The 21751-nt window shown below is 37.5% G+C and overlaps 1 protein-coding gene across 8 annotated transcripts in view; it reads left to right on the forward strand.

Annotated features, from left to right (window-relative positions):
* The window catches only part of MTA3 (metastasis associated 1 family member 3), a 157091-nt gene that overhangs the window by 22580 nt on the left and 112760 nt on the right, over positions 1–21751 (forward strand). For all 8 annotated transcript variants that reach the window (XM_074579559.1, XM_074579560.1, XM_074579564.1 and 5 more), the window contains one exon: positions 19319–19445. In XM_074579559.1, the coding sequence (XP_074435660.1) occupies positions 19319–19445 (127 nt within the window). The remainder of the gene's footprint in view (positions 1–19318; positions 19446–21751) is intronic.

Consider the following 21751-nt stretch of genomic DNA (forward strand, 5'->3'; position numbering starts at 1 on the left):
CAGCCTCTTTGGTTTCTGCAGCTACTTAAAACTGCATTTCTTTGGCGTGTGAATATATATTTATATTAGGCATTGATTAATATCCAGTTAGATGCGTATCGTTAGCTGATACTGGCCCTGCTTCTAGTAGTGGGACTTAAGTTAAAGTGTATTGAAGTGATTGAAGGTCTCCATTTGAAAAAAAAAATATATTTTTTCATCTGGAAGATACAGCTTTTTTTCTTTTTATGTCAAAATAAATCTTGGGTGTAAGTCGATGTAAGTTTAAGAGTGTTTGTAAGGATTTGATTTGACTTTTTTGAGTTAGACTTAAGCACATATTGCTTAATGCAAAGAATGAAATGTATTGATGGAGACTGAAAATCACTGGAGATTGTAAAATAGCTGTTATGTGCATTTATGCTAAATGTAGATATTAATCAGTAAAACAGTAGTAAGCATCATGTCATTGTTTTTTCAGAAAAGCAGCAAGTTGTAATAGGGGAAAAAAAGTCCCATTTTCATCATGATCTCAGCTTTTTTTGGTAGCTGCCATTTAGTCTACAACTGAAATACAATATTTTTCCCTAACTTTATAATTAAAAATACAATTCTAAAGACAAAACCAGAACCCAAGAAACTGAGATGTTTGAGAAAATAGTTGTTTGCAAAATACTGCACTCATGTTTGTAAATAACTGAAGTATTAAATTAGTCAACATCTGGTAAATTTCTTGCCATATACTGTTAAATAACGTTTTGATTATAAATGATACTTGAGTTTTCAAAATTAATATGGAAATAAGTGACGTAGGGTTTTTAAATCTCTGTTTTCTAATTTACTGGTATGAATCTCTTTTAAAGACATAATCCCATATTGTGTGTGCAGATATATGATGGAGTAATTAGATGCTTAAAAAATACCTAAGAATTCGTTTAATGTCAAATTCTGATAATTTTACTCATACAAGTACTATTCGTGAAGAGAAACATCCAACTTTTGGCTTTTGTTTTATTCTTTCATCGGTCCTAGAGAAGTGGAGGTGATGTGAGTACGTAGTGTGAAGTAAAGAAAGAAGATATATCTTGCTTATGTTCTAAAGGAATGATTTATTTAAAAGTTTTTCTAATACAGTTAGGTGCAGTTTATAATTATTGGTGACCTATTTTATAGCAGTCTACCCTGACAATAGTTACAGCCTTTTGAGTTCTTCCTTACAAAATGTATAGAAACAGAACTTTTAGTGAGCTTCATTAAGCTTTCCAGCACGTTTTTTTGTTTTTCTCTTCTAATGGAGGAGGCAGTGAAGGATGGAAAGGATAACGATTTTAGTGGAAATACTTTTTTTTAATTTGATTTTTAAAACATGAATGTGGTAAATTTTTTTGGTTAGCTTGTTTTTGAGAAAAGGGTGTGTTAGTTCTGTGGGCATCATTTGATCTGGAAAGGTGAATAAGATTTTTCTATTTCTTTTGTGAGTTTTATATTGCCATTTTGTCAGCACTTTGGTATAAAGGACTTGTTGACGGTCTGGTGCTCTTCCACTATAGCATACTAGGGGTTTATTGGTGTCAGTAGAAGTACCATGGAATCTTCCGTCATGTTTTCTCTATTGAGATTCTCTTATGGTTATCTAGCAAGAAAATAGAAATGTAATTTCTAGCTGATTCAACAAGGCATCTTTAGAATGGCTCTGTCTCACAGATCCTAAGTCTTCTAACCCGGTGTTCTTATAGATTAGGTTTCTCTGTGGATGCTTTGTCTGTACAAAATGTTTTCTTTCTGACTAATCTGTGGAATCTGTACAGCTAAATCATCTTATGAGATATATGTTACAGTTACAGGGGACAGCACATAGTGAAGGTTTGCACGCCTGGATCTTCGTACAGCTCATACAGCAGATGTAGTTAAATGTCAAATAAATTTAAATGTTTTGATTCTGGAATACCACAGTGTTCTGTTTAAAAATATGATGTATGTAAACAAAATATTTGTATATTTGTGAATTGAATGTTTTGGGAATGTTTTACATAGCTAAACATGTTGATGCTTCAACACGTCTACTCGTTTTGTTATAAAATAAATGCTAAAAGATACAAGTTTCTTACAGAATGGAAATTCTAGTTCAGTCACTGGTTACTCCAGTGTACGTGTCTAGAGAAGTCTTTTAAGTATAATATCTGCTTGCTACTTCCTAATGATGTTTTTATATTGCGAGCATATTTTTTTTCTTTTTGATAGAGAAAACTGTCTACTTTTGAGGATTTTTGGCAGGTGGGCATTGGGTTTTTTTGGGTGGCACTTCAGTTTCTGAAGGTTGCATTTTGTGATGTCGGTATGGTCCCATTTAATAAGAAAAGAAAATAGTTTAATAAGAAAATATTTTGGAACTTTAAGAACAAATTTTCAATAACTTGAAAAAGTTTCAAAACATTTTAAGAATATTTGGGGAAAATAGAATTAAATAGATCTTGTGACGTGATCACTGGTAAAGAGTTGATATACTGATTTTTGGGTTTGCTTGTTTGTTTTTTAAGTTGTCTATGAAAAAGTTTCAGGATATAGAAAGAATCGGGGGGGTAGGAATTGACTTTTCCTTAGGCCATTCTAAAATACTTGGGTGCAGAGGAGTTCCCTTGATTTCAAAGCATCAGATGCTAATCTGTGAGGAAGTTGCATTTCCTTCGTTTTTTCTCTGGTGTTTCTGGTGGAAGTTAATTAAAGAGCATTTTTATTGGTCTACCAGCATCATGTATGATGTCAGTCTAGATATGGGAATAGTTCTGTAAGTTGACTGGAGCCATCGAAATCCAGGAGTTTGGAATATTTTATGGGCCCTTGAAGACATTATGTTTTTCCCTCTTCGATTTCTGTTGCTATGGAATAGAGTCTATGATAAGGCCAACTTGAAAGCCAAAAGAAAATACTGGCCAAGGTCAGCTTTTCAATCCTGTGCAGCCTCCTGAGTGGAGTAGGTGGGTTCTGTCAGTGTATCACCCACCAACTCTTAGGTTGTAGCCATTACCATAGGGTCCCTGTGAGGGGGTTCATTCCTTTCTTCGTGCAGCAGAGTAAGGCTTACTTTATGGGGAAAAGAAGGAAAAGAGGTGAATAGAAGACAGCAGGCAGTACAAGAGCTGTTTTGCAGCAGCTGACTGAAGTACTAAGCAAATGAACTTGGAGAGAAAGCCTGAAACCACTTGGCTTGTTAAAATGGAAGAAGGAAATGTAAAGGGGTGCCATAGAGATATTTTCTAACCCAGTGGTGTGATTGAATGAGAAACTGCCAACTGTATCTGGATCTGTAAAATTTAGATGATCCTTTATCTAAAGTGGGGTTGATATAAATATTTTAGGGCAAGTTTTCAGGCACTGGGGAGAGGAGGAGTATACTAGCTCTGTACTGGCATTGGGTTTGGGTTACAGTGAAGGGCTCAACTTCTGTATTTCCTTCTTTTGTAATAGATTTATGAACTGTTATTTCTCGAAGCTGAGTAGGGTGGCCTGAGTGCCTTATGCCTTTTTTTTTTTTTTTTCCCCCACAGTTCTTTACATTTTGTCTCTCTGGTCATGTGCTATTGTGTAATACTGTGTCTGAAGTCACTCTCTTACTGCAACTCCTCAAACAGCTTTTGCCTAGTCAGCTACCTGGGGAGGATATAAAAAATATTGCTGTTGTCAGAGCCCTTTGTCGTCTTATATATTAAGAGAGCTTGCTTTGACTTAGGTGTGCTGAACTCCTGACTAAATGCCCGGAAAAATTCTTGATTAAAGCATATGCCCTTGATCAAGCACATGCAGTATGTATTTTTTCTCACTAACAAAATTGATGCTCTTATGAATGAGACAGGAGTCAATTTAAAAAAAAAATGAAAATCTGAGGTGTATCGGTTTCAGAGACTGAGAGATCAAAGGTAAAACAGATTTTTCTAGATTACAGAAGCTGTAGTCAAAATCTCCTTTTTTCAATCTCATTTGCTCTGTAGAGATCACCTACTGGCTTTACTTCTCATAGTTGCGCTTTTTTAAAGACAGCCTTCGGCTGTTGAACAGTCACGATTCAAGTTGCATTGCTTTGCAAAATGGTGTTTCTGCTACAGTATTTTTGTACGCAATAGATTTCTAGGAAAAAAGGAAGAGTCGTCTTAGCGACCTAGTGATTCCTGTTCAACAGTTGTAGTCTATACTCAGTTCTGACTCTGGTATGACACAGACATATTATTGTGATCAGAAACAAATCCAGTATTCTCTCTGTACTTTAGTTTCTTTATCTGTAAAGTAATGCGCTTATTAGCAGCTCTTGTTAAGGTTGGTGAAAAACATTTAATATACCAATACATTTTTATAGCTCCCATTAAAAGATCTCAAAGCTCCTTACAAATAATTAGCCTAAAAATTAAGAGTTTATTTTGTATATTAATATCATGACAGTTCCAACAGTCCTGGAAATGCGAAACAGCAGTTTTGCCGTTGTTGAACTCTCTTACTTTTATGTAAAGATGCTTTATATTTGTGGAAAAAACCCCACAAAAACCCAAACCGAGCCAACAATTATTTTGCATGTTGTCAATCTATGTTAGCATCATAATAATTGCCAAACATTCCATATGCGTCAAAGAGAATGAAGCTGTTAATATTCCATCTGATTTTTGCGAAGCATTTTATTTCAGTAGAGCAGCAGGCTAGCAGGTAGCATAGAAGATGTCAAGAAAATGGGCTTAACTTGAGAAATATTGTTTAATATATTTAGTAGTAATGTAGATTACTCATTAATATTCCCAAAGATATACAAAACTGAAACGTGAATTCCTTTCATATGTCATCAGTTTTTTTTTAATATATGGTTGCTGTTACACAGTGGTATTCTTAATAACTCAATTCCAGGAAAAACACATGGGAGTTTTTCCTGCCCTCTTTGACAATCGAAGAAATACAAGTTAGAAAGTTTCATTTTTCACTACTTTTCTCAAGTGTACACAGAACTAAAAGAGGAATAGGGCAATTCAGATATTCAGTGTATAAGAAAAAAATTATGTGTGTGTAGAGACCCTGTGGGTTCAGTAAAGAGCTCCAGAGTAAATGCCTAAAATGCTTTGTGTTGTTCAGTGTACTTTTCTCTTAGTCACATATTTGACTCAGTATAATTCAAAACATTTATAATCTAGTATTACTGGGTTATTTTTGTCCAATCAGATGAAAAACTGCCAAAAACTTGGTGTTTGGGTTTATTTTTTTTTGCTGTGGTTCTTTTTTATCGTAGTTCTTGTACATCAAACTAAATAGCTGTTATTCAGAAAAAATATTATGTTTCTTTAATCACAATCCCTTTTCTGAAAATCAGTTTAAGATGAGAGACTGTTCCTGTTAGTAATTCAAATCGTATGTTTTAGCATAGAAAGTATCTTTTGACTGGAGATTTTATTTGAAACCTTTAATTGGCTTTTTTTGTCCCATTAGTTCCCTTGAATAATACCTGTTGTCTCCACAGCCTATGTTTGGTTAGAAGGACCTTTGGTCAAATGAATAAGAGACAAATAATTCTTCCATTATATATGATCCATTTTCTCCGCCTTCATAATCGTAAATGTTTTTAAATAATTCATACTTTACTTTTTTTTTTTTTTAAATGGTGAATGCTTATATTGTTGTATTCCTCCATATAACTTCCAGGGAATGAATTAAGGCAGTTTATTAGCTTTACTGGTCGTGCTAGTGGAGACTGACATCCATCCTACAGGAAAGGATGCTCAGAGGCACAGAGAGTTCTTAGTTACTCTTTCAAGGGAATTGAAGTTTAAAGAGCTGCCTGTTTAGCAGGTGGTCCTTTGAATAAAAAGGTCATTGTATTGCAGTGGTCTTGATAAAAATAAAAGAGAAACAAAACCTTTTGGGTCTTGTTTATGGTGACATGGGTGCAAAAAAAAAAAAAGAATTTAGAACTTGGGTTCAATTGATTTGTGTTTCTTACAGTAGGGTGTAAGTGGCTCTTCTGTGGAATTTAGTGGCTTTCTGTTGTGGTTTAACCTCAGCCAGCAGCTAGAACCACTCAGCCGCTCGCCCTCTTCCCCCAGCTTGGATGGGGGAGAGAATTGGAAGAGTAAAAGAGAGAAAAAAAACCTCGTGGATTGAGCTAAAGACAGTTTAATAGGTAAAGCAAAAGCCATGCATGCAAGCAAAGCAAGGAATTCGTTCACCACTTCCCATGGGCAGGCAGGTGTTCAGCCATCTCCAAGAAAGCAGGGCTCCATCACGCATAATGGTTACTTGGGAAGACAAATGCCATCACTCTGAACGTATTCCCCCTTCCTTCTTTTTCCCCAGCTTTCTATGCTGAGCATGACGTTACATGGCATGGAATATCACTTTGGTCAGTTGGTGTCAGCTGTCCCGGCTGTGTCCCCTCCCAGATTCTTGTGCCCCCCAGCCTGCCTGCTGGCGGGGCAGTGTGAGGAGCAGAAAAGGCCTTGAGAGCTTAGCAACAACCAAAAATACCAGTGCGCTATCAAAAGTAGTTCTCATCCCAAATCCAAAATGTAGCTCTATACCAGCTGCTAAAAAAAAAAGTTATCTCGAAACCATGATGCTTTCATAAGGTTTTCTGTAAAGTTACATTTCTTTTTTTAATTGCAGTGGGTGAGAAGGTCTCTTTCCTGCTTGCTGTTAAGAAAACAGATCTGTTGATATTACTCTGTGATGAAGGATACCATTTTTCTGGATGTTAGATGGGAGGGGAAGGAGCTAAAGAGTGGAAAGGCAGAGCTGGGAATCAAAGACAGGAGAATCTCTTGGAGCATTTGTAAGGAAGAAGAAGGCTTGGCTGCTAGTTATGCCCAAGGGATGGGCGAGCATACTTGTGTAACTGGTTCAGTGAGATACTACCTTCCTAATCTCAAGGCTTCTGTAAATATAAACTAGTGTTAGTTTGCAGCTTAGTGTCTCTGGCCCTCTCATCTCTCTCCACCCACATCCCCCGTTCCCTTGGTGAATACCCAAGAATTAGGAGAAAATTATTTTTGACCTCACATATCTGCCCTCTTTTCAGGAGATCATTGATTTAGAAGATCATAGGGTTTGCTTTGAAGATGGGATGGTGAAAAGAGACAAAACCAAATATAATAAGCCAGGAAAGTTTAGAATGAGTTCCAATGTCTGTTTTGCTTGAGACTGGAATTTTGCATGTTGACTTATTTACAGTCAATAATAGATACACATAAACTAAACACTAGCAAATTCAAGTAGGTTGTGTTGCTCCTGGGGATCCTGAAGTCTATGATGTGGGTGAAACACACCCTAGGAGGAGCATTTAAGGATGATACAGATAACAAATTCTTTAATCAGTGGCAGAGTAGCTTTTATGCTGAAGTATTTTTATATTACTGTAACTATCACTTTCACTGAAAATGAGCTTGAGGAGTAGGGTTGGCTTTTTTTGTGAGGAAGAGATGGCCTTTTTGATCTCCTGAGACAGGGGAACATTTACACAAGAGAATGCCTTCAGATGTAATTTATTTGGGGGGGGGGGGGAGGAATTCAGAAGTTGCTGAAATAGAGCAAGCCTTATCCAAAATTACAGCCTTGTCACCAAGGAGAAACTTGTCTCAAGGCTCCCAATTATCCTTTTCAAGGGCACTTTGGGTAGTCTCGTAAATTATGTGTTCTGTTCATTTGATTTTTGTGCAAGAACTGCATACTTGTAAATTATTTTTTTTTCTCAACAGTAAAAGCAATAAAGAGTAATGAGGAGCTTTTTGCTTTTGGCCATATCTGAGTTTTTTTTCTGTGAATGACATTTTAGCATTAGGAGTTAATTGTATATATTGTCTCATTAACAAGTTTACTGTCATCTCTAAGTATATTGTGGGATTATTAACTGTTGTGGCCATTCAGACTATCTTTGGTGCAGAATGTCTTGTTAGATTGTGAATGTTAATGATCTTCTCTTAAAGGAATGAATGGATGTGCAACTAATTTCATAAGTTTAGGAGTTCTTAGCCCTGGTGGAAAACTTGCATAAATGCACTTTTTTCACCTGAGTATATGTGGTTTGGGTATGTAGAATTTTGCACATATAAAAACATTGTCCACGCTATGCAGTTAGTTTGTGTAACTGCCTCTGAATTTTTGCATGAACTAGCATACTAGCTAGTAACTGCTAGTTTCATCTTTTGACCTCTTAAGAGTAGATTTATAATTTTGGGCAGCCATACCTAGATTTTTTTAAATTCAAAAACCTTATTTTCTGAACATTTAATTTAAAAGGCTTGATCGCATTGCTGCCAATCTCTGTGAATGTAAAAACAAACTAAAACCAAAATCTGGATTGACTTCGTGAACTTGCTGTGGAGAGTGGAAAGCTGCGAAATATCAGTTCATTTTTATACTTGAAGCTGTTTAATAGGTATCTGAAATTCAGCTTCTTATTTTTATCGCTTAATTACTGGAATTATTTATTTAGTATGTTTCCTCAGTAGGGAGGGAGCCGGTGGGCTACAAAAGGTGGCACTTTTTTGAGCTCTACTCAAAATAAATTCTTCACATTTTGAATTGTTGGAAGGAGACAGTGTTCACAGAAAACTGCCAAAGCGTTGTGTGTTCTCTGTTTCCCTGTGTTTCTTAGCATTAATGTCCCCATGGTAAAGTTTAAATATATGCATCAGTATTGCCATACTATTTGTTCTGTGTTTCTTTTGATTTGTGGAAAACACATAACTGTCATCTCTCAGCTGCTAACTTTCTTGCCTCCTTACGTTTGTTAATTGTGCAGGCCAATGATCCTACACTGTTTTCTCGATGATCTCAAAAATACTAGTAACATTTAAATTGATGTTATTGATCATAATTTTTTGTGTCATGACAATAAATAGGATATTTCACACCTCCTAGGTTGCCATAATCTGAGATGGTTCTACTTTTCTTTTTTTCTTGGCTCATAATTTAAGTGACTGTTCCCAGTTTCTTCCCAGTGCACTGTACCAAAGCACCCGAGGCATAAATTTTAGACTACAAAAACATTGCTAGATTATCTGTATCTGTAAAGCTCCAATTAGAGATGCATTTTACATCTTCAAAGAGTTCTCTGATAGTCTAATTGAATCAGTAGTTTATATTGCCTACAAATCTGAATGATGTAAACTCACTATTAATGTAGAAAGACTTTTTTTCCCATCGTGCAGTGGCAGTTAAATGTATGAATCGGGAATCAGGCCTGATGATTTAAGGGCTTACTAGCAATAATTCTTGAATGTCTATATCATGCAGTGGAATGAAGTCTGCAGTTGTCCACTGTAATTAATACTTATGCATGCCAGTAACTTCACACACGATGACAAAGATGGAGTTTATTAGCTTGGGCAAAGCACTCTGTGAGAACGAATGTAGTGCTTCCTACCCAAGCTGATTCATGCAGTGCTGAGTGTATATGGCGTGAGGTATTATGGAAAAGGTAGAAGTATCAGATCAGATTAATAACTAAAGGACTTCCGTGGTTTGTCTGTAAACTCTTTGTTAAATGTAGGCTGCACAAATAACGGGATATGGGCTCAAAGTTACCATATGTATTGAGTTTGACATGCCCCAAACCACATGGATTATCACAGTGGGTGGCTGGAATGGCTGTGCTCTTCAGCGATGTGATTTGTCGGTTTGATCAATACTTTGTTTTTCACCTCAGCTACTGTTTATAACTCTGAGCAAGGGAAGATTTGTAGTGCGAATCTGCTTTAATTCTGATTTTGATGTGCTACACAAGTACTTCTGCAAGGATCCTTGCAGAGAGACACTTTATACTAACGTAGAATATATCACTCCCATGAGCAAAACAAGTCCGAGTGGTAAAAGTGCAATTTTTTTCTTCGGTAAAAGCCTGTTCTACATTACCAAATTCCTAAAAGACTTTGGGGAGCTAACTAGTTCATTTTGACTGTCACCCACTGTCTGAATCTAAAACTTCTTTGCAGATTTCTCATGGTATGTAAGATGCCTTCACCGTGCAGATTACGTAGTTGCTGGGCTGTGCATAGAGCGCTCTATCTGCATACATCCAGGGGTTATGTAGGTGCGTGTGCCTTTTCTACTTGTGCAACAGGTTAAGCATCTATCAAAACCCAGCACGACTAAATTAGCAGTCTTCCCATTTTTGATATGCTGACTGATAGACTTCAATTTTCATTTGTCTGTTCTTGTTTCTGTGAAAGATTGTGACAGTGATACGCAACGCTGAAGAGAGTCGTGTTTCAGTTTCCTGTATTAAAAGTGCAGCCTTGTTTTGGCTTAAACCAGTGCAGAAATCCTTAGTGTTGGCAGGGTCAGTGACCTGTAACCTAGTCCTATGGGGTACTGTGGCCCTTTGCTATGTGACGGTTCCTTTAGGGCAGATCATTTGATTGATGCTGCCGTCAGGAGTGAAATCCTGATGCTATTATTCAGTGAGGCCTCAATGGGCCAAGGACTCAGTTGCCAAGTATCATACAAGAAAAAGGGCTTTGATACATGGACAGCTTTTATATTTCTTTTTGCCTTGAAAGGGTGACTAGCTTCGTGTACTTTCATACTGCTCCTCCCTTTCTTTTCCTGTTGTTAATTTTTTTCTTAATAAGAGGAAAAAAAGCCAGGATCAGAATAATGAATATTCAATATGTATGAAGTGAGCAAATGATGATTTTCTGATATTTTACATCATACTGTAACAAACATGGTATTTGAATGTGTTGTCTATGAAAGAAAGTACTGAGAGTACTTGGTTTACTTGACCTTTATTTCCATTTATTTAAAGAAAAATGGCAAAAATGGCATATGTATTAAAGATTTGAATAGTTAATAGTGTGATGTTTATTCTTACGCTGTTCTGCTTGTTTTTTCCCCACCAGCATCAGAATTAATAAATTAAGAGACTTTAATAATTTCGAGTAATACCTGTATTCGTATGTCTTTATACTTTCTCATTTCATATGTATAGTTCTCATTAATTAGAATCTTAAGATCTCTGTATATGCATTAAGGATGTAATACACCCTGTAAGATAAATCTCTAGCATAGCTGAAGATGGAAAAAAATGAACTTTTAAGTCTTAAGTAGACCTTCAGAGTGAGTGAACCCCTCTTCCTGCTTGTTTCGTGAGGTCTATAAACAGAAAAGCTTTCTTACCTTGCTGGCATTGAGCAGACATTGTCTTGGATAACATTCTTCTCATGTTAAAATCCTTCACGTAGAGTTTTAATGTGTCTTGGTTAAGTTTATTCAAGAACAGGATATACAAATCCTTTTCTTCCTTTTTTTTTTCCTACTACTTCTTTCCTCCCTGCAAAAAATCAATCAAAGTTCAGCCTTCTGGAAGGAGAGACTGTAGAAGATAAATAATTTGTATTTTATAAGCAGAATCATATGCCATTCTGAGTAGGGGTAGGAGGGTGCTTGTACAATCTGTGCCTTTTCGTCTCTGCCAACAAATTTTTAAAAGCTGTTCTGCTATTGAGGATGTGAATTGTATGTTAGAAAGCAGTTCAGATCTCTGAAGCTCTGTGGTTATCGTTGTCGTGCGGTGAAAGAAAATGCCTGTGTAGATCTTAAAAGTGGACTCTGGGTTCTTACAGAAAACTTAAGAGATTTTTGGTGTTCTTAGTTTTCTACATGACTTTTTTTTTTAATATTTATAATGCATTTTATTAAGGAGAGGCAACTACGCAACTTGTTAACTCACTGCATCAGGCACACCTATTTTCTATTCTAAAGGAAAGACCATCGTGTTTTAACAAGATACTATGAGCAGGAGGTCTGTATGGAAATGATGAAAATCCAAGTGATGGGAAAAGTTGTTAATAGCATCAGTTTCATGAAAATGGAAGCTACTGATCTCCCTTTTACTCAAAATCAGGTCTAATAATTATTCATGCAGGTTACATGGCAATTGTTGCAGGTAGCCTTTGTATTTCTTGAGCCAGATGATAGATCTAAAAAATGATTTTTTAGGCAGTGTCAGATTCCCATGCTCTGTAGGGTGGTCTGCCAGCCAGGATTTGAGGTTAGAATAAAACTTCCCACTTTCTTTCCCACCACAGCTCTAAACTCATGTACATTTTCGAAAAGTTACTAATTGGTTTCTGATTCATCTGATGAGGTGGATACCAGTAATTGGACCTTGAAAATATTCATCATATTGGAAATAGCTGTGTCCATGGCACAATTTTGAGTCTACTGCTCGCTGCTACTAACGAGCTGCTTAAAGAAACACTGTGCAGGACTGTTGCTCCACACATGCTGCAACAGGTTGCTACAGTTCAGACAGGTGTACACATGACCAAACACATTTTGAGCCCTGTAACGGGGTATTTTCTCGTTTGGAAGAGTTTGCATTTGAATAGGTGAGACAGAAACCAGGTAAGAGGGAGAGAGGGGAAAAATCTACTTCAGATTTATGATAACAGAATTGCCAGCTCTTTCATCATTGCCTGCGTGTCATTATTTTCATGCTTCTGTGGGATCCTTCTGTTCTGTAGTGTTGTCATAAGTTAGCTTCCAGTGCTGAATGATAGGATTAAAAAACTAGTGTGCTTACTCTTGTATTTATTCATGTCACATTTAATTTATTAAGATATATTTATTAATGTAGCACATCGTGATTCATACTACTTATGAAGGTAATCCTTCCCTGCCTTCCACCCATGAGTTCCTTGCTCTCAGAAATCTCCAAAACCAGTTATCCAAAAAACCCACCCATCAAGTTTTGGAAGGCGGAGTTTCTGGTGATGAAAACTGTGGTAGTTTTCATTAAATATTTTTGCTGCAGGCCTGCGATAAACATGAGATAGTTACCCAGTTGCTTATAACTGACTGTCATCCTGGGAATTGTTACTATTGTAACATGCTACTTGGAATTACTCAAAAACACCCTTTTGCATGATTTTAGAATTAATTTCTATTATTGGAGAGTAGGTGTGGCATATTAGTTCTTAATGGTTGTGCAGTATAATTCTTTTTGGTTTGTGACCTCCTTTAGAAGAATAATTACAAGGTGGTGTGGGAGGGAGGATCACCTGGAAAATTGTGTAAGAAAATTGGATAACCCCTTGTGCTGTACAATAGGAATTAAAAGTACACCTGTTCCTTGTAAACACAACTATCGGTCTTTTTTTCCTACCTGCAGAATTGCTCAGATTCACACTTTAGATAGTAATATGCTAACTAAATGACTCATAATCCATACAAATTGTGCTTTAGATTTCTAATCCTGTCTGACAGTAACAGCAAATACCAAATTGGTGTTACATATTCGAACAGCCATCTGAACATTGTACTAACAGACATGGTGCAAGTAAAGCTGATTAATTCAGCTTTGGTAAACACTTTCTCAGTCAAATTGACAGTATAACCGTTGCATAGTCTAGCTCACAAAGTTGATTAAAGTGCTTTACTACAGCGCTAGGGTCTTAAGTATCACAACTAAGTTAGTACAACACAACGTGTGGCAGGAAGCCTCACACAGATGAGCAAATTGGCCAGCTGCTCACCTAAGCGAGTTCTTCATTCACAGGCTGAATAGAGTTGTTCAGATGGTTAGACTTAATGTTCTTTTGTACTCATTTTGGCAGTAAATGGATTTACTCCCTCTCCCTCAAAAACCTATATTTATAATTCTTACTGCTGTAGCATCTAACTGCCAAATGCACACTTGATGTTTTTGCCACAACTAGCTAAGCTTGAAAGAGACTTACGCACAGCCATCATTGCTTTGATGTGGGGTAAACTTGCTGCTGTTCAGCATTCTCGGCTTTTTATCTGTAGGTTTTTAAATATGTTGGCAATACCTGGGATGTATATAGGGCCGAGTATAGAAGAAAAAGATATACAGGAAAGGAAAAAAGTTTAGAAACCGTACTGACAGTAAGGCTTAGTGGCATTCTTTGAACTGAAATTTACACTGACCTAATAAAATTTTAAAGGTGTTTTAACAAACTTGGTGAAACTGCTGTAACTCCAGAAATTGTGGTAGTGATTTAAATCTCTCCATTTAAGCTTGCATAAGCCGGATGCAGCTAAGCTGAGATATGGTTTCAAAATTGGAAGCAATTAAGTTTAAGAGGTAGGAAGTTAACGCATCTCAGTTTTTGGTTGCACTGCTCATTTAATTCAGCGTCAGTCCGTGCTGCTGTTGAAAGGAGTGGTTCTTGGTTTCACGTCTTTCCAGTTTAAGTCACTTATTCCTGCTTTTTTCCTTTGTGCCAGCACTAACATTTTTGGTAGGCGCACCAGGCTAGGGAATCGGAATTGATCTGGGTTACGGGGCAATTAGGTGAATAAAAAAACCAATTGCATGGTCTGAGTCAGAGGGTGGTGGTTAAGGATTCATACTGTGTGTGGAGTCCCACAGGGATCTCTACGGGGACCTGTCTTTATCAGTGACCTGGAACAGCGATGTGGTATGCTCCCATCATGTTCACAGGTGACACCACACTGGGGGGAGTGACCAGGTGATATGCTTGAGGGAAGGGCTGGTAGCCAGGGATTCCTAGAAAGCAGGAGCAATGGGATATCAAGGACCTGAAAATACTCAACAGGGACAAATGCCAAATCTTGCACCTGGGAAGGAAAAGCCCTGCCAGGGATATGGGCTGAGAACAGAGGGGCTTGGGCCAGCAGCTCTGCAGGAAAGGCCCTGGGGATGCTGGCAGACAGCGAGGCCCTGGCAGCAAAGTTGGCCATCAGCATCCTGGACTGTATCACCAGGCACATAGCCAGTAGATTAAGGCAAGTAATTACCCCCCTGATTATTCAGCACTTGTTGCACCACATCTAGGTACTGCACCCAGTTTTAGACCCCTGATACAGAAAAGTTGCTGATAAATTGCAGTAAGTTCAGCAGAGGCCACAATGTGGGCACTTGCCCTGCTAGCAGAGGCTGTGGGAATTGATCCTGTTTAGCTTGGGGAAGAGGTGGATTCCCAGTGCCTGTGTGGGGGTTATAGAGAAGATGGAGTTGGTTTCTTTGCAGTGACTAAATTGAAACAGCGATTCAGATTAGATATAAGGAAAAGCTTTTTCACCATGGTTGTGTTGCTGGAGAGGTCATGTGGCCCTCAGGGGTTTTCGAGACCCAACTGAATAAAATACTGAGTAACCTGGGCTGACCTTACAGCTGAGTCTACTTTGAGGAGGAGTTTGTATTAGAGAGCTCTGGAGGCCCCCTTTCAGCCCTGAACTACTCTGCGTTTCCATGGTTTTGTGATCCAGCCAACCTCTAGCTGAAAATAACAGTCAGCGGTTTGGTGACAGTAGAGGGAGAACTTTATTCTTCCTTTTGAAACTGAAGATTTACTCCCTCTCCCTGAAGACAGCCTTCAGTGTTTAAACTAATGTCTCTTACTTTCTGTTGCAGTAGATGAGAGGAGCACATGTTGGGTTATTTTGACTTAGTTAAGAAAGAGTAATTTGTTAAAAGGGAATTTAATTGTTTGCTAGCTGTTTGCTAGTTTCACCATAGAGTGGTTTGAGTCTCATTTAAACCTCTAAGTGCCTTTCAGGATTTATTTTAGCTATTTTTAAACCACTTTATATTAAATGGGTGTATTGTGTTTCTAGACACTTTCCCTCAGTTTATTTTTATTTCCGTTGTAAAAACAAGCAGCTCTTCCTAGTGGCAAGCTTGAGTCATCTCATTACTTAACGATAAACAAAGACACTGTATATGAAGCCTAGGTGGCATGGACGGTTGTCTCGTATGCTCACTAAGAACACCACCATTTTCTACCAGTGAATCCCACAAATGAAATTGAAGAGGGGAAAAAAAAGAGTTTATCGCATTTTTAAAAGTAGTAACACATATGTAAAGTGAGTGAGAATTACAGTTTCTTCCCAGTATTCATTGCTTGCTTGTCAGTTAAGTCTTACTTATGTCAGAGGGAAACGGGAAAAGCTGTCTGCAGCGCTGCCGCTGAAAGTATCACCAAATCACTCTGGTTTGCAGGATCAAAGTAAGTATTTACAATTGCTGATTAGAAAGCCCATGTATAATAAATAGGCCTAAAGCTTTTAAAAGCTCACTGGAGATGTCTGCTTTTGCTCTCCAGGATTTTTCCTTTAAATAATGAAATATTTCTCATAAACCAGGAAAAGTACTACAAACCAGCATTATCTTAAACTTTGCTCAAGGCCTAACAGGGATTGCGTCATTTTCAAAAACTGATTGTATTCATCTTCGTAGTCATACCTAAGACTTTCAACATATTTTTAAGCTGAAAAATTTTAAATTGAATTTTGTTTTCTTTATAATCTTGCAATGATAAAGCCTGTGTATGTCATCACCATATTGCTCTATTAAAATATTTGCTCACTCTGAGCCAATGGCTTCTTTATTTCTCTTCCTGAGTGTAGAAAATATGCTTAGCTTAGTGCTACTTCATGACTTTCTGTAGGTACCCTCCATTTCCCTTCTTTTGACAGGAATAACCTCTCCTTGGATGGCAAATTAAACTTCACATATGTTGCTAATCTGAGTCAAAGAGGTGAAGAAACCTCTGCAAGTACTGGAAGTTCTTCACCATTTTTCTTCTAGTGGGTGTTAAGGCCTAATCTGTGCAAAACTCTGGTTTGAAAGCAGCTACCTAAAGGTTTGTTGAGATGCAGAATTCTTTGTATTGCCACCAAGCAAATTGGTTTTCTATTTATATTTGTCATCAAGCAAATTTAGTTTTCTCATTTTCTCACTTTATGCTTTCCAGTGCTTCCTTTCTGGGTACAGGTTTGTGTTACTGCTGGGGCAAGCTATTACTTCGATTTATAAATGCTAATACTACTGTTAGCATTGTTTTTGTATTCCAATGCTGAGGAAGAAAATTGTAAAATTATCCTGGTGGTAAATTGCGTTAAGAGTGGAACTGTTCTGTGTTTGGCCATGGTTTGTTCTACTTGCTGAGCTTGTCAGATCATCTTGAGTAAAACATGTATGTTTCATTTCTAAAAATACAACAGAAAAAGTTACATGGTTTCATGTCTAGGTTTGGAGTGTTTTAATAGATGTGTGTAAGAGACATTAAATTTCGGATTCAGGCTCTTGGATCAACACTTTCTTGGCTTACATAAGATTAGTACAATAAATATATGAGTAAAATTTCGGGGTTTTTAAAAAATTATTTTTTTAATTTATATTCTTACTCTGAGGGAGCTATTAAGATAGCTGTCTAGGTGTCTAAAGCCATTTTAAACTCTCTGGAATATTGTCTCTGTCTCCCTGCAGCCACTTCAAAATGGTACGTATTCTCCTGTGTTTTGTGCCATATCTGCAGTCAGATGTTTTGGATATGTCAATCTAAAATGGTCCCAGACACGTGTCTTTGGATGCCTAAATTGCTTTCTAAAGGACTGTGTGTTGTCAGCTGTTTTTCAGATGGTTATAACACATGATTACCTTGCTGTGATGTTTTTCAGGAAGGAGAGAGGAAATAAATAGCCAACCGAGAACTTTGGACCTGTAGAATAGTACCAGCAGTGCATTTATTAAAAAACAAAAAACCAATAAAGCAACCTCTGACATGTCGTGGTACTTCAAGAAGAAATAGTAATGCTTGAACTTTGAAATACAAACGTAGCTTGTAATGGTCACTTACTGTAATAAGCTGTTGTAGCTATTAATTGCTTGAAACACGAACTTTTTAATATTAATTTGTACTTTTTTCTTTAATTACTTTCTTAATTCAAAAAGTTCTTTGCCTTTCTGCAGATTTTTTTAAGCTTTATTTATTGTTAGTATTATTGATGCCAGAATAATTCTGAACTGAGTTGTGGTCTGACTTGAACCTGTACATGTGTCAGGTGAGGTGGGGGGCCTCAGGTGAGACTGGGGGAAGTCTTGTTTTCATTTTTGTTTTTCCTATTGTATTTTCCCACAAAATATGCCAAAACAAGGAAGGGGGGCTGGGGGGGGTCTGCAGGAGGATAGAGTTAAAGTGGATGGAATTGGGTTTGAAGAAGTTGGTTATATCGGAGTGTATGTATTGTTTTATATCTGTTGTGGAAAGAACTATTAGAAGTGGAGTGAGCTACACACAGGCTTGATTATAAAAAAAGAATAAAGTGTTGCATTTGGAGAGAACGGTGGTTACCACGAGGATGCAGGCAGGCTTCGTTTTGAGATAGTGTGTTGGTTGTTCATAAAAATGATTATTGTTGGAAGAGCGGATGGGGTGATCTGTTGTAGTTAGTTATGAGAAATACTACCTAGTGCTGAGGATTCATCATGTAATTTCTGAGACATATTTTATAAAGTACACTTGGTTTTGCAGCTGATGGATAATTTTGCAGGTAGAAAATTGACGCGTCTTAGAGAGGTTATTAAAGTGTCTGTATTTTTTACATACAATTTTCACGGAGACTTTTTATCCTTTCTGGGAAGCTAGAGGAAGTATAGATTCAAGTTCCTCATGTCCCAAGAATCCACTGGGAAGGCGGATTTCAGCCATGGAGACCCCAGGGTAGCCATTTTGGAGAGCCTGTCATCGTATGACATGTTAACAACCACTGTGAACGTTGCTCTTTAACTCTGTATGCGATGCTTTCTAGTATCTGCTTTTATTTCTTCCTTTATGTTCCCAGTTGGTTTAAATTTTTAAAAGGGAATGATTTCCTTGGTTTTATCATACACGAGGTAATACTAGAGAATTTCAGATTATACTAACTGTAAAAGATAGTTTATAGTTATATTAACTGTAAAAGAACTATGGAATTTATGATTTGCTGTTATACATGCTGTCTTCTGGATTAAAATAGTGCTGTCTTGCTTAAAATAGAAATAATTTTAAGTGTTACTATTTGTTGTCAGCATCTAATAAGGTTAGCATAACGGAAGGCAGTAGGCTTTTTCAGTTTTCTTAGACTAGGATTTGGCAGTCTTAGACTGCAATTTTGTTTAGTAAATTTCTGTTCCTAGAAAGTATGGTTTTCCCCAGGACTTCTGTAAAAGTTTTAGTAATACCAGTATCAGCAACAGAAAATCTGAACCAAAACTGTTCAGCAAGCAAGAGTCACCCCCAGAGAAAAAAATACGGAACAGATGAAAGAAGTTGAAAAAAGAATGAGTAATGTTGTCAGGATTGTTCTTACAGCTGCGTGAAAGACATCAACGTGTAGTACAGTAGGAGAGGAGCATAATTTTTTTAAGAGTTTAAGTAGAAGGTATAGAATTCAAAATACTTAATATTCTGTCAAGTTACATCAACTGTAGTCTTGTTAAACTCATCTTTTCTTTGAAATACTAAGGAACGTTGCTAAGGGGTGGGGGGGGATGTCAAGTGAAATGGCTGTAATGGTGTTATGCAACAGAGTTAATTTCGACCTACGCTCTGCTTCTCTGCAGAAGAAGTTGAAGAAGAGTCTGAAACTACAATTGAGGTTGATTTGACTGATAAACAGAAACATCAGTTGAAGCACAGAGAGCTCTTCCTTTCTCGCCAGTATGAGTCCCTTCCGGCAACGCATATCAGGTAAGAAAAAGTAAATATCATTTATCTGTGTGTTCTGTTGAGGTGGATTGCCTTCCAGTATCCCACCTGCTTGAACTCTTCAGCTGTTATCTTGCAAAAGGATGTGATTGATCACAGCTGAGCCATGCCAGGTTGTCCCATGAACTTCTTGGAACTACCTTTGGTTTTTCCTTCTGTTACTTCATGTTGGAGCCTTGGAAGGGACAAGAGTCTCAGAGCCCTGGCTTGCCAATTACAGCATCAGTTGATAACGTGGTATAAAGTCAGTCTGTTCCTACTTTGCAAGAGTTTTTTTTTTTTTTTAAATATTCTTACGCTGGGCCGGAGGATCTTTGACCATTTTGTCTGCCCAGGGAAACCACAGATGGGTTTGGAAAGGAGACAGTGACTCAGTGGTCAGATCTGCAATTCAGGGCCGCACGCATTTAAAAATAAAATTACCCCAACTTACTTCAGTAAATGTGAAGAAGTCATGGTTGAGTTTGGCTAAATGTTGCAACAGCATTTAAAGTATTGTTTTAAATTGCCCTGATGCTAATGTAGGAAGAGGCTTGCTAAAGGTCAAAAAGTGTTTGTTGGTATCCTTCTGTAAATGATATAAGTGTGCATGTTACCTCCTATTTAGCAGTCAAGCAAATTCTTTTAGTGTTGAGGGGGTTGGGGATGATGTACCTAGAAATGGAAAAGAAAGAGCCCAGTGGTAAGAGGGAGTGTAGTGAATGTAAAACAAGGGCTCTTACATTCTGAAGGAATTTTTGTTTTCTCATTACATCCAGCTCACCTCCGCAGCTATTTCAGATCATAAATGACTAGAAGCTACCAAAAGAAAAAGTGTATGTGCTCCAGTAGGAGAAACAATTTGGATGTGCTTGTAGATTTTCTCTCTTATTGGCAAATGTGTGGCTTACCTTTCTCTCTGCCAACACAAAAACTGGAAGTTGGAAATTTTTGTATTAATTTCCCCTGCTTGATTCAGCTACTTGTTTTCTGACTTTGAGAAAGTCATTTAACTGTCAAATCTCTGCTTCCCCAACTACAGCATAGAGATAATAATCCTGCGCTGTTTCTTTTACTTACTTTGACATTTAGATATCGAAATAAGGTATTCTCTTTGTAGAGAGATTACATAGAAGAAGTATTGTAAATGTCTTCTCACCTCACAACTCGGGGAGCAAATACAATAGAGGTTCTCCAGTATGTACTTCACAAAGAAGCCAGAAAAACACGTGAATTCATAGTACATGCAGCACTGCACAGCAGGCAAATGCAGAGTGATGACTTGCATCGACTTTTCAGAAGGGATGAATGCTGTAGGGCTGTGCTGTCACGTGTTACTAAGACCTTTAACACGCGAATTCTGAACCAAGCTGTATGTAGTTTAATGACATTTTAACAATCTTGACTCTATTTTAAAAAGACACAAGAAGGAAAATACACTGCAAAATATTCCTTATTTAACTTTTTAACTTCTTAATGGTTAGATTCTGTGATTCTCAGTAGTTTTCATAACTTTTATTAATTAGCTTGTCCTGTAAAAGAGGATAGAAATGTTGTGAGAGTGGTACTCCTCCAGCTTCCTCCTGTCAGTGCTCCAGAATATCCAAGGATGGAGATTCCACAGCCTCTCTGGGTGTCTGTTTCAGTGCTTGACCACCATAATGGTGAAAATTTCCCCATCGTCTAATAGGGATTTCCGGTGTTGAAACCTGCTGTCCACTGCCTTTTGTCCTATCACTGTGCTTCCCTGAAAGGAGCCCAACTCTGTCTTATTTTTATATCTTTTCATTAGATAATTGAAGACAGCAGTAGGATTTCTCCCTTTAGTTGTCACACCTTAAGAGTGAACAAATCCAGTTTAGTATCATCTGCAGACTTGCTGAAAGTGTATTCAGTTCACTTGTTCAGATTGTTAATAAAGATGTTAAACTGTTGGCTCCGGTATCAGCACTTCGGAGATGCCTGCAGTGACCAGCTGCCAGCTGGACTTTGTACTACTCACTACAACAGCCTGGTAGTCTGGCTAGTTTTTTTTTCCAGCCTTATTGTCTACTTACTGAGTTCTGGATGTTACCAATCTGGTTAAAGGACACTGTGGAACACACTGCAGGCCTTGCTAAAATCAGGGTAGACAACATTCACTGCTGTGACTGGTCTACCAAGCCAGTCATCTCCATATAGAAAGCTAGCAGATACTCATGCAATAAAACCCTGAGTAGCTCCATTTTGTGGGCCTCTGCTCTTACCACCTGTGGTTTTAGCCCCAAGATAGGAAAAATTGTATTTACAGGAGAAAATAAATGGTACCA

This window comes from Larus michahellis, chromosome 3 (genome assembly GCF_964199755.1).
Source record: "Larus michahellis chromosome 3, bLarMic1.1, whole genome shotgun sequence".
Classification (NCBI taxonomy): Eukaryota; Metazoa; Chordata; class Aves; order Charadriiformes; family Laridae; genus Larus; species Larus michahellis.